At 35.1% G+C, this 14,351-nt stretch overlaps 1 protein-coding gene across 3 annotated transcripts in view; it reads right to left on the reverse strand.

Annotated features, from left to right (window-relative positions):
- LOC148303294 (ileal sodium/bile acid cotransporter-like) overlaps nt 1-14,351 on the reverse strand; it is a 47,986-nt gene that overhangs the window by 2,864 nt on the left and 30,771 nt on the right. For all 3 annotated transcript variants that reach the window (XM_088270207.1, XM_088270208.1, XM_088270209.1), the window contains exons 2-8: nt 10,543-10,856; nt 9,217-9,353; nt 6,801-6,920; nt 4,877-5,051; nt 2,006-2,268; nt 1,120-1,306; nt 399-474 (exon numbers count right to left, since the gene is read on the reverse strand). In XM_088270207.1, coding sequence (XP_088126333.1) covers nt 399-474; nt 1,120-1,306; nt 2,006-2,268; nt 4,877-5,051; nt 6,801-6,920; nt 9,217-9,353; nt 10,543-10,843 — 1,259 coding nt within the window. In that variant the 5' untranslated portion in view covers nt 10,844-10,856. The remainder of the gene's footprint in view (nt 1-398; nt 475-1,119; nt 1,307-2,005; nt 2,269-4,876; nt 5,052-6,800; nt 6,921-9,216; nt 9,354-10,542; nt 10,857-14,351) is intronic.

The following is a 14,351-nucleotide window of genomic DNA, read 5'->3' on the forward strand; positions in this document are numbered from 1 at the left end:
ATATGAAATATCCTCTGGGCGTGATGTACTAACACGTTCTAGTGAAAGAGTTGGCGCCCGTTGCTTAATTAAAAAGTGAACTCCCCAAATAATCAATTAATAATAATCATTTTAAATAGTTATTCATTTATATTTTTGTCAATTTTGTAGATGAGTTAAAATATCCCTGCATTTCTTAATTTGATAAAATTTTCAGTTTGTTTTGGCAGTGTTTTTCAAATGGCAACCAGTTCGTTTGAGTATCTGAAATTGCTTATAAATTTATTAGGTTTAAAAAAATTGCCATAAGGAAAATTTGCGTGTTTGAGGTTCTGATTTTTAGGCTATGTTGCCACATTACAAAAAACAAAAGGTTAGCTATTTTTTTTTACAGGTTTGAAGGTAAAGTAGGTACTTACCGAGTTGTGATTATCTGGTATAACCAGATTAGTACCATCGGTATAGGTGTCATTATGGCCACAGCAACTGGCACAACTAGAAAAAAAAAAAAATGTTCATATATATATATATATATATATATATATATATATATATATATATATATATATATATATATATATATATATATATATATATATTTTTTTTTTTATAAATATAACTTATTTCACCCGATTTCGCTTTCAGCAGAGGTAGACAGAAGGAATAGAACACCACATCGATCTGTCTTTGCAAACAATCTTCGCCTCCTTCATTCATCTCCTCACACATCTTCTTCTAACCCTTATCCGCAGCCAATGGTGCATAGGGCACTGCATCGTATAAACGCAGTGTTATCTTGATCATTACTTACATGAAGGCAAGGTGATCACTCCTGCGCTTCAGGGACCAGTCCAGGGTAATATTAAATAAATAAAATCACTAATATTTGTTTTCACCCCCCCCTTGGAAATCGAACCCGGGACCCGAGACCTCCAGCACGGTAGCTAATCACACTAACCATTACACCACGGAGGCGGACACTCCTGCTAGTTTGTGTAAGTGTAATCTCGAGCGAGTATAATCAGATTTCTTGTAACTAAAAATTTTATGAAAACACATTACTGTGACCACACATATAATAAAGTCACAGATTTCATAGCACGCGAAATTGGATAGTTTGAAGTGTGTATCCATCCTTACCCGTGGTGAGATCGGCCATCGGCTGGGCGAGGGAGAAGCGGAGCAGGAAGATGGAGATGCCCGTGTTCTGGATGCCCGTCTCCAGCGCGATGGCTAGACAGTCTTCGGGCGGCTGTCTGAACACCTTCGCCGCCAGCCACCCGGCCACGTATCCGATCCACGGCACGCACATGCCTGCCACCACAATCTGAAAGAGAAACAAACAGATTAGACCATAGATTCTCAAACTTTTTTGACTCGATGCCAATTTTCCAATGTCTATATTTTTCATCGCCCCCCCTTTAGAAAACTGCATCTCTGTTTACGATAGTAGCAAATATATAGTACATTTTCTGGACAATCCAAAAACATGCACAACTGAAAATGGACGATTTTTTATTTGTGACGTTCTTGAAAGGAGTGAGCGATATGTTCTTTTTATATTCACCGATTAATTCATGCAACATTTCTAATTACATATATCGCTCACTCCTTTCAAGAACGTCATAAATCAAAATTCGTCAATTTTCAGTTGGGCATGTTTTCGGAATGCCCAGAAAATTTACAATATCCCAGCAGAAGCGGCATATTTTTAACGTAGTATTTACCCGCCACAGGGCAGAAAGTGTTGTATTTGCATTTTGAAGAAAAGGTATTGTTTATTTATTTTTTTAAATAAACTAAATATTTTTTAAATGGAGAAAAAACCTTCAGGTTTTACTCAAAAAGATCTGTTGTGCAGTAAAAAGTTCAGTAAGTGGCTTGATATTTATTTGTAATATATTGTATTATATTTTTAAACTTTAAAAACGTTCTCCTGAAAAATCGAGTTTTTTGATTTATGACGTTCTTGAAAGGAGTGAGCGATATATTAAAAATGCCTGCAGCGGAGAGTGAAGAGCCTCACCTGCCAGGAGAAGAGCTCAAACAGGTACAGGTTGGTGACGATGGCAAACACGATGATGAAGAGCAGCAGCAGCGAGGAGAAGCCCTTGAGGATGCGCACCATGAGCGCGGCGAAGCGCGGCAGCTTCTTCTGCGCCAGCAGCCCCAGGCCGAGCGGGATGACCAGCCCCACGGCGAAGGTGGCGATGTTGCGGTACGGCACTACCATGTTGGCGTTCGTGAAGATCACCCGGCCCAGGGTGAACAGCCACAGGGGCATCATGGCTGCGACAAACAGAACATTCCGCTTATATACCAGTTTTTAATTAATGTTTTACTTAGTAAATACCACTATTTCTTAATATCAACTGTGACACGTGTTTCAATGCATTCCGCATCATTTTCAAACACACGATGTTTGTAAATGATGCAGAATGCATATGATGATGCGGAATATTTACTGAGTAAAACATTAATTAAAAATGGATAGATTTTACCACAAAGTGACTGCCGAATCAATAAATGAAATTATTAACCAGTTCTCTGACTAGCCCGAGCGTGACTCGGGCAAATATTGCATTGTTTTGAATATTGAAAGCATTAACTTTGTGGATCATATTGATATATTATTTCGAGAAATAAAAATACTTTATATTCTGATCCACTCACATTTTTATTAATAGTATTTTATTATTACTAATAGTAATAAATGTAACCTTAAAGAGGGCAACAGGTTGTTGCCGAAACTAGTTGGTTAATAAAAATGTGAGTGGATCAGAACACAAAGTATTTTTATTTCTCGAAATAGTATAAATATTGCATTTTTTATTTTTTTGTATTTTTGTACATTTATCTTTTAAATGTAAATTCACAGTAAAATCGGGATACAATTTTGGTCACATTTTCATTTTCAATAAATTTCACAGTTTATTTTTATTAAATTGCTTTGCAAGAGAAGGTATGTCAGGAAACCTAGATGCTTCTGTATCAGATCTGGGAATGGGACAGCTTTTAATGTATATTTAAAGCATTGCTATTGTTTATGTAAATAAGCAATTAATGAAGACTTAGCCATAATAACTAATTGAATTGGTACACTAGACTACTACAAGCCCACTGTCGACTTTCTCTCTTTATTTTTTAAATTTTTTTATATAAATGTTAGACAGTAACAATTTCTACAGACACACATACTAATAAGAGTTTCTGCTTAGTAAAAAGGCTCTTTACATCTCACCAATAGATGTCTCTAGTGAAGTTCTAGTGATTCAAGAACAAGGTTTCTAAATTGGTTCATATATATATAGAACTTCCAAGAATTTGAGTAGTGTGGTTGTCAATAATGGGTAGAATTGGTGAATGTTACATGTGTGTAAGTGATCACTTAAACCAGCCTATGACGGTCGTCAGCCCCGTAAATGCCCAGACTTCCATATTCTTCTTCATCTTTGATGAGGTGTCAAATAATAAATGTAACAATTTCATTTTAACCTACATTTGACCTGATAATGGAATGATTACTCCGAAACCGGCAGTCACGAAATAGTGGTTATTAAAGTTGTATTACACAAAGTGAACGATGAATGATAAGGAAAGTGTTATATTGCATTTGATTAGCCTGAGGACTGTTCGGGTAAATTGTATTCCAACTCGTCAGTTCTGCTTTGCCCGAATATGATCAAATATTGACCTACTTGTTTTTATTGAATAACCCGAGCTGTGTTCAGACAGTCCTTTTTTTCCTTTGGAATTTCCTGCACCCTTTCCTTAGAATTTCCTGAAGCGACGAATTTTCTCGACAAAATTCAACTGTTGAGTGGTTAAAAAGGTAAAGAATGGAATTGACTGGGTTTTCATCTTATCGTTCTAAAACTACTATAAGTACAGTAATACCCCGTTTAGCGCAGATAATCTGTGGCACCACATGGCGCGCTATACAAATCCGCACTAAGTGGGGTCTATTAACCACATTTATAAATTACTCCTTTGACACACTTCCTTGCACAAATGTCTGCCATATTTGTATGTAATGTTCAATTATCGCAATACCATATACAAAAACTAATGCGTTTCAAGCAGTGTTACATAAGCCTTAGCTAGATTTCAGAGACACTTGGACGTTAGGTAATTCAAAAAATACTAAACTCAACCGTAGACATCTATGTTGAGATATCAATATAAATAATTCTTGGTGAATATTACACATGTAGAAAATCATTACTTAAACTAGCTTATGACAAGTCGGAAGTCCTGTAAATACCCAGACTTTTATATTCTTCATCATATAACGTTGAGATATTAAAACATGGTTTATGGGAAACCCTTAAAAGCATCTTTTACATCTTTTACATTACAAGCGTTGGTAGAGAGCGGGAGACACTTATAAGCGTTATATTTGTTTACTTTTGGTAGAGCGCGAGAGATGCCAAAAAACATTGTACAGGTCAGAATTAAGTTTGCGATTATTTGTGATCAGTATACTGAGGGTCTTTTCGTCCGCCTCCGTAGTGTAATGGTCAGCACGCTCGGCTACCGTTCTGGAGGTCCCGGGTTCGATTCCCTGGGGGGGTAAAATAAATATGAGTGATTTTTTCACTGTAATATTTATTCAATATTACCCTGGACTGGTACCTGAAGCGGAGGGCTGATCACCTTTCCTTCATGTGTAAACGATCAAGATAACACTGCGTTTATATGACGCAGTGCCCTATGCACCATTGGGTGCGGATACGGGTTTATTTATTTATTATTATACTGAGGGTCGGGCGGCAGACTGTCTGTATAATTAGGATCGTGTCGATGAAAAAACTCCCTGATAACAATGTGTTAATTACTGTTTTTGAGTGAGATGTGTGCAGGTTGGGTGTGAGAGTGACAAATGGTAAAATCTCACCAAAGGCAGCGAGCGTGCTGATGGTGGTCATGGTGATGGAGAGGTTCAGGTTGCCCCCGAGCACGTAGGTCCAGATGTTGGAGGCGCCGCCCCCCGGGGAGACTCCCGTGAAGAACATGCCCAGCTGCATGGACTCGTCGTCAGGGAACAGGGCTTGGCCCAGACCAAACGACAACTGAAACATACACAAATCCATACTTGAACGGCGGAAACATTTTGCTCTTACTTTCTCTGAAATTTCATAGTGGAACTAACAACAGCTTAACACATTTCAGACAGGCATTTTTTACGCCTGTGGATCGCTGGAGACAGTATTTGATAATTGTGTACATATAGTAAAGAATATAATTTATATTTGAAGCACTAACTTTGTGATTTAATATAATGTCTACCGGTTTTGAAGCTAACCGCTTCTTTATCAAGACTGATTAATACTATAAACATAATAGTAAAGTAATATAATAGTATTAATCAGTCCTGATAATGAAGCGGTTAGCTTCGAAACCAGTAGACATTATAATTAAGTTATAATAAAATATTTATAGTGATTTTAAAACAAAGTTACATTAGAATTATATAGTAAAGACCTGAACAAAGAAATTCGTATTTATTCATAAAAAAAAAATTGAATAATTCCTTATTTTCTGCCTTTGAAGGAGACCGGTACAGAAAGTAAAAATACCCTTCCTGTTCTTAAGTCTATACGTCTGACGACCGTCAGTGGATAGAAACTCTATTGTTAAATAAACCAAAGCTTCACAAAAAAAAACAAACGCCTTAGCGTTAGTGACAGGGTAGTGCATCTTAATGCACTACCCTGTCTGTCAGCGAGAGTGATTCTTCTCTCGGTGATCCAGAGATTGGCAATGTGTCGGGGCCAGCTTGCGGGATTGCAAGGGCAAGCAAAGTGAAGCAGAGGAAACAAATTCGTCCAACAAGAGGTTCCGAAAAGTTAAGAGGAAGGACCTACAACCTGAGGATGAGGAGAGCTGACCCCAACATACTATAAAGATGATAAGTTGGGATGGAGCCAGGAAGAAGAAGATTTGTAAGAAAATATCTCAAAACTAAAATGGTTAATTAAAATATTCTTACGCATTGTTCCTTCCAATTTTGTGTATTTTTTATAAGAATTTGTGTATTAAAATTGTATTCATAAATGTATGCGAGAAGAACAAAGAGACGCAGTTGTTTAGTACACAACCATGATACACGATTTACACACAACGAAGGTTTGATAGTCCCAAGAATTAACAATAAATATGGGAGTCGAACACTGCAATATATCGTTCCGAACATTTTTAATTTGTTGCCGACGGATGTTAGAGGTCAAAATAAAATGTGGAACGAAGGCAAAATAAAGGAATGGGTAAATGATCAAGAGTTAATTTTATGAAAATTGTAAAATGTTTATATTCTTAATTTTTTTCTCTTTTTTGTGTCTATATTAGGTTAAAATCGTTAAAAACAAAAAAAAAATATTAAAAAAGTACTCCACCGACAAGACACGCAAGGTGGCTTGGTGGAACTCTGCAAAAAAAAAAGTTTTAAATATGTATAAATTGTGATTTAGATAAATGTATACAAATAAATAAAAAAAAAATCTTTATTTGTTTATAATATTGTCCCCACTACCTGTAACTCCTTTAAAATCGTTTATAAAGGGTGGAGGACAAATTTTCGTGTGCTCAGATAAGATTAAAATTCAAACATATATACGTCGCCCTCGTTCTTTGTCTATTGGCGTTCCTTTGTTCTTCTCGCCCTTATAATTTTTGTAATTTTCGATAAATAAATAATTGTCTTCATTTGCGCGTTTCTGTTTTCCTCATCATAAGTGTTCCAGTACCATTAGTCCTAACACGCATTATATTTAGTAAAATATGTAACTGAAAGAAACGCGAGTTTAGATTTAAAAACTTACCAATGGCATGAAAAGGAATTGGCCGAAGAAACCAATCACTGGGCCTATGGGTCTCTTGACTGTAGCCTTTACTGTAGGCCAATCTAGAGCGCAACCAAAGTTTATGTAGATTAGCGATACCTAGAAAAACAAAATTTATTTATAAAAATTACAATTCACAATGGTGACTGCAGGGATTCAAATTGCAAAAACTTATGTTCTGTTTTATGTCCAAAAAAAGAAATAAAATATCTAGGTGTAATAATAGACCAACATTTGAAATACCATAGTCACATTAATGAACTAGTGAAACGAATAAGAAAATGCATATATATATATTCATTAGAATCCGAATCATACTAACCATCGACAACCTAAAAAGAGTTTACTATGCTATCGTTCACTCACTACTACAGTATGGCATTATTGCATGGGGAGGCTCATACAACAACATACTGAACTCAGTGAAAATAGTACAGAAAACCATAATTAAAGTCATCTTGAAAAAAAAAACATATTTCCAACAAAATTATTATTTAAAAAATTTCAAGTCCCAAATATAGAATCCATTTATAAAAAAAACGCAGTTTTTTAAATACTAAAGGGTGACAACTATTTAAATTTAACAAAGAATTTATCATCGAGATTCTCAAACGATTTTTCTATTCGAAAATGCAACACCAAGCAATTTCAGCAAAACTTCAAATATTCGGCAATCAAACATTTCAATAAACTCCCTAAAGAAATAAAAAAAATAGATGATATAAAAATCCTTAAGAAAAAAAATAAAGCTCTATACATTTAAATCTTTAAAAAATATATAAAAAAAAACTATTATATCTTTTATTATATAACATTAAACCACGAGTGTAAGTCCCTTTCCAAGCACAAGAGCACAGACTCTTTTATGGAGAGGCACAGCGAATCGAAATATAAAAGTTCTCCATATGTATAAATAATTCAAATGTATTATGTTATAAATAAAAATGTAAATATGTTAAATGAAAAAAAAAAAATAAAAAAAAGTATCCATTCAACATTAGCACATTGGCTGTCTATTGCTTTTCACAAACACATTTCATCATCTTCCGAACTAGACGGTTGTAATCGCTTTAGTAATTGGTTTACATTGAGCATTTTTATTTTCTACGTTTTTATTCTTTAACTTCAATGTGTAATTTTATAAAATCTGAAAAATTACGAATAAAGCTTTGTAAATTATAATAATTCGTCGGCAGTTCTCGTCAGAACTTCGCGACGCGGATCTGACTTGGGAGGATGCAAGGGAGCTGGCAGCCGACAGAAAAGCCTGGAGACAGTTTGTGGACTCCATATGCTCCACCTAGGGAGCGGATATGGTTATTATTATTATTATTAAATTATAATAATAATAAAACCCTTATGCGCACCCCAATGGTGCATAGGGCACTGCGTCATATAAACGCAGTGTTATCTTGATCGTTTACACATGAAGGAAAGGTGATCAGCCCTCCGCTTCAGGTACCAGTCCAGGGTAATATTGAATAAATATTACAGTGAGAAAATCACTTATATTTATTTTACCCCCCTTGGGAATCGAACCCGGGACCTCCAGAACGGTAGCCGAGCGTGCTGACCATTACACTACGGAGGTAGACAATTTTCTTTTATTTTATTTATTGTTTCGGCATTTACTTTGTGATAAGACAAGTTAAAATTATTAAAGAAAACACTTGTTTTTAAACCACTTGAGTATATTTATGAATGACAACTAGTTTCGGAAGCTAAGCTCGGCTGTCCAAACTTAAAACACAGTAAGGGACATTTTTTTTGTAGTACGTTTTTTTTTTGCATTTTTGGACTGAGTAGAATCTACTTATTCCAAAAATGCATAAAAAACATACTACAAAAAAAATGTCCCTTACTGTTTTTTGAGTTTGGACAGCCGAGCTTCCATCTAGACCTTAGATTTACATTTAGACCTGAAGATGGAAGCTTAGCTTCAAAAATAAACTTAAGTGGTGTAAAAACAAGTAATTTCTTAATAATCCTTTGTATTTTACCTAAATATGATGACTAATTTTAGAGATATAATTAGTTTTATAACAGCTACGGTAGCAAGTTGCGCGAATATTTCGAAAAAAAGTTCAGACAGGGCGCTACCCTTATTGCACGCGGTGCATGAGCGTCTAAAGGTTAAGGTATCAAACTGAAATCATAGAAAAAAATGGGTATTTCTAAATAATTGAGGTGACACAGTAAAAATTTTGATTGACGACTGATAATAAAACGAGAAAAGGCCGTTTGCTAAATATCTGATTCTCTGTAAAAATAAGGAAACAAAGAGATGGAACAAATTAAGATAATGTTCATTTATATAATCTTATATTTTAATATTTGTAATCTCGCTTATTGTTTGAATAATCTTGGGTGACAACAGTGCGGGAATTCCACTCACCAATGTGGCGACGCTGGCCGTGAAGACGGTATCGATGACCCTCTCCTTCCTGATGACGGTGACATCCAAACCCTTCTCCGCAGTCTCCTGGTTTTGAGTGCCGCTTCTGTTCACTTTGACTCGTATAGTTGTTTTACCTGTACCAAAAAATTACTATAATTGTGTTGGTTTGCGGTCCCGTGGTTAGTGTCGTGGACTCTCGAGTCAGAGTTTCTCGGTTCGAACGCACTCTATCACAATTTGATACCTATTTCTAATAATGAGCGGCTTAGGCTCACAAAAAAAAGTGTGGAATTGAAGTGTTTTTGTAAATAACAAAAACTTAAATATTTCTCTGTTCAATTAAATAATATATATACATATCATAGTCGTACAGGAGAAAGTGACCAACTAACAAAATGTAAAATGTTCAGGAGGGCAATTTAAGTCACTTTTGCTCGGCAAGAAAATAAACATCAATGCAGTTAGTCATTTTCAACGAGTCAATATATTATACTTCCAAGTTTAAAATCTATTTGGGATTTTTTTTAGGGCAATATTAAGCTAGTAAGATATCAATTAGTCAATGATCACGTTTTTGTAAAAAATGCACTTGGTCACTTTCTCCTGTATGAGTACTTTGAAGCAATAACTTTGTGATTTTCCATTTTATAGTTAAAAAAATAACTTAATACTATAAATATTTTATTATAAAATAACTTAATTATAATATCTACCGGTTTCGAAGCTAACAGCTTCATTTTCAAGACTGATTAATAGTAGTATTAATCAGTATTAAAATATAACCAGTTAGCTTCAAAACTGCTAGACATTATAATTAAAGTTATAATAAAATATTTATAGTGACTAAAACAAAATTTTATATTTTAGTGGTAAAAATACAAGTGTTTTTCTTTTACAATTTCATCATGTCTTACCACAAAGTAAATGCCGAATTAATAAATAAAATATTATAATATATTGTGAAATGCAAAAAAATTTAACTCTTACTACTCTGTAGGCCAGACATTCTGGCCCGTATGATTCTAGTAGGCAGCTCCGTGGGCCACAATGTCTGGCCCGGCGCAGGTATAACTTTAATCACTGATTTCTCTATATTTTCTTAGTATATTCTACCAAAAAATATTTCAAATAAATACAGTTGATCTTAATTAACATGGTCATACAAATTGCCAGACAGAGTGTCCCAAAATTAGAGAACAAAAATATTTATTTTAATGGTAGAAAAAACGTCCCATGTTTTGATCAGAGAAGCTGATCAGTTATGAGAAAAAATGGTCAGAGTGGAAAAGGTTAAAATAAATGGAAAAAAAAGCTTAAAGTTACCTAAAAACTTTCCCGTGACGTTTATCAGCCCGTTCCATCCTCTGTCATCTACGTCGGCGAGTTCTATGGTCTTGTGATCCGTGTCGGCTATGTGTGTCTCCTCGCTGTACAGCTGGACGAGGTCCCCGGGCCCCACGCCTTGCAGCGTCAGGTTCACGGAGCCGCCGGCCTCCATGTGCAGGCGCAAGGCCGGGGGGTCAAAGTCGGCCAGCAGCTTAGGTGCCTGCTGGCATATCACCCATACGGGCACTAGCGTCAGCAGGTAGAATAGCACTATGTGCAGCGGCCATATCGGGCACATCGTGAACTAGCAACTGCAGACAAAAAATAACAAAATTATTACTAACTCGCTAAGTAGAATAAAATAACAACTATGTAATTTTTCACTTTGTGTAATACCACTTTAAAAAACACTTAATTGTGAATATCAAATTCGGAATAATCATTCCATCAAGAGGTCAAATGTAGACTGAAGTGAAATTGTCACGGTCTACTATTTATATAAAACTTTAATAAATATATTACCATACCACAAATTTAACAGTGTCATATTATTTTTTGACATCTCATCAAAGATGAAGAAGAATATAAATTCAGTAATTCAATAATGAATTTAAATTCAGTGAATTTCAGTAATGTATTAAAATATCAACACATTGTTGTTGTACGGTTTTTTCATCAACCTCGACCCTGATTAATTGCCCTACACATACGAACGTACGTGATACGCGCGGTTTTTCTTCACCATTCTGCGCTAACCCGCATGACCTACGCGCACGAGAAAAGATATCTGTTCCAAAAATATTTAATGCGTACCGGATACACTGACAAATTGTTGTCAGGTTTGACAGTATTTTGTGACAACAAACGTTGTGATTTTTTGCTTGTTTATAAAAAATATGCCTGAAAATAACCCGAAGGTAGGGTGGTTAATTTTCAATTCAATTCAATTTCAATTCAATTCAATTTATTCAATAATTAATATATACATTACAAACAAACATTTAAGGCGTATACATTAAAAAAACAAATTAAAAATTACGCAAGAAGACTCTTGTTAAATGTGTAGAAGAATCTCGCTTCGGAAAACTCCTTCGGACACATGGAACAGATCAATATCCAATGTGATATTGTTCAACATAGCAGTAGCTCTTCCTACAGGCATAACCATCGGCAGGTTGGTCCTATGTATAGGAATATGAAACAATCTATGCCGACGCTGTCTTAGGTAACTATCGGGAACATACAGACCAATGCTCTGGATAATTTCAGGATTATCGATCATACCGCGCAACAATCGATAAAAATGCGTAATCAAATACACATTCCTTCTAGTCTCTAAACTATTGTAGCCAAGCATACCCTGGAGAAACTGGGTCGGGTAGAGCCAAGGATAATAGCCGTACTCTCTCATGTAGAGATACCTCAAAAACTTCTTTTGGACTTTCTCTACCATAAGAGAGTACTTAAGCTCGTGTGGCCCCCAAATCATCGAGCCACTCTCGAGTCTACTTCGCACCAAGGAGTTATAAAGAGTTCTCAGCACGCGGGTATTTTCGAAAACCCTGGCAGTACGCAGAACAAATCATTTTCAATGCATTACCACTGACTGCCTCTATATGATCGTGAAATGTCAGGGTGCTCACAAATCTAACGCCCAGATCCCTAACATTCGATGCTCGCATCAGATATTGGTCGTTCATTTTGTAGCGATAAAATAATGTTTTTTGGGCCCTAGTGAAAGACGTGATCGAACACTTAGAAACATTAAACATTAGTTTGTTTCGTCTTCCCCATTCACATATATTTGATATATCTGCTTGGAGAAGACGAAAATCGTCAAAAGTTGTCACCTTTAAGAAAAGCTTTAGGTCATCCGCAAATAACAAAAACCGTGAGTTTAAAATTACATTCTTAATATTATTAATGAAAATAGAAAACAATAATGGACTAATAAGGGTCATATACTAATCATGAGAAACCATAATCCAAATTCCTATCTGTACAGTGTTTTTGAGGTCTCTCACGCTCTACCAAAAGAAAGCAAATAGAACACTTACATATATAAGCGTCTTCCGCTCTCTACCAACAGTATGTAAATAACGCTTTTAAGCATTTTCCACAAACAATACATTAAAATTAGACTTATTTTTTAGAAGAGATAAATTTGCATTCTTTTTATATACACAAATATTTCAATTTAGTGCCATTTTTGTAGGCCCCTTGAAAAACAACCTTTTCTTTACAATTAGCAGAAATCGAACTAGCAAAGCCAGTTTTATAGTCAGGCATATACCCACCCAACCATCTCTATGCTAATATAAAATTATTCTCAAATAATACAAAATAATTTTCAAACAAATTTGACGAATTATGTAATGTATTAAAATTCTCAATTAGACAAGTGTCTTATACAATCAATGTATCTCTTTTTTATAAAAATATTATAATTGTCGTAAATCAGCTGAACTTGATAATAATATATACGTTTACATAATTATATTTTTAATTGATTTATGTAATAAATTAATTAAAATAAAAACACATTACGATACATAATATCAATTTAATAAATAAAATAGACTTTCCACTTGATTTTTGATTGACCTTTTCTTTTCTAAAGGAATAACCCGCAAACCATCTATTTAGAGACTTGTCTGGAGGGATAGTAAGGCCGTTTGTACACTACACGGAATTTTACCGTCCGGCACGTTAGTAAGCGTTTTAAAACGATGATTGGCTTGGATTGGCTTGTGGTTTTGTCCATCTTTCTTCGGATCGGTGCTCTTGATCGGTGCGTGAAAACGTTGCGTGTAAATTCGATCACGCTAAACTATAGTAGTCGTTTTCATTTTTCAAAACCGGACTGCCGGACAGTAAATTCCGGGTAGTGCACAACGCCACTAAGGATAGGGAAGGTAAATGTAAAAAATACATCACAAATACCTAGAATAAATAAATCTTTCTTGAATTCATTTTGCGCCTGTGACAATATTTTACATACTAAAAAATAGCGCCTTTATGCCTGAAAGTAGGTGATTAAAATTATAATAAAAAATAACTGATATTCACATTAGGTCGTAACGTAACACGATACGATGCGAGCATTCGTATAGTCAGTACAGCGAGCCGAGCGCCCCATCCATAGTTTCGGATGCTCGCTGGGAGCAATGTTACGACGAAATGCTCCGGTCAGTCCCTACCGTAAGATTAATAATAATTGAAAAATCATGTTTTCAAAGTGATAGCATATGTCAAGAAGTACGATGTCCGCCATAAGCAATGTTTAGTATTGGGTATGTTGCTTCTACGTTCAACAGATGACATTGCCGTTACGTTTTTTTTTTGCAATGCTGTGTCAAAATTCCAAAGCAATCGGTGAATAACTAACTAAAATCGGAAATTTGAGATTTTGTACAAACTAAAATTAAACTTTTTATTTATATGGATACTTGTGAATTCACACTAGCAGCTAGAGGGTTAAACACGTGTTAAGAGAACACGGATTTCAAAATGAAAAATAAACTCTTAATGGCGTTTTTTTCATGGTGATTTAATTATCAATTGAAATTCCAGATTGATTTATTGGCCATAAACATACTACAATTATGTAGGCTGCGTGGCGTACATTTTAATTTGCTTTAAAAACATTTGAAATACGTGATGTAACGCACGGCCAATAGAGTTAGTCGTTCGCGAACGACCGGATCTTAAAGACCCGATCATTTGTTTAGATAACAGTTTCTCAAACTTTTTCGCCGCGTAGACCACTTGACATCTTTTTGTTTTCTGTAGTCGGGGGTCTACAA

The sequence above is a fragment of the Brachycentrus maculatus genome, unplaced genomic scaffold (assembly GCF_059751285.1).
Source record: "Brachycentrus maculatus isolate JH-2025_06_01 unplaced genomic scaffold, ASM5975128v1 h1tg000374l, whole genome shotgun sequence".
NCBI classification, from domain to species: domain Eukaryota; kingdom Metazoa; phylum Arthropoda; class Insecta; order Trichoptera; family Brachycentridae; genus Brachycentrus; species Brachycentrus maculatus.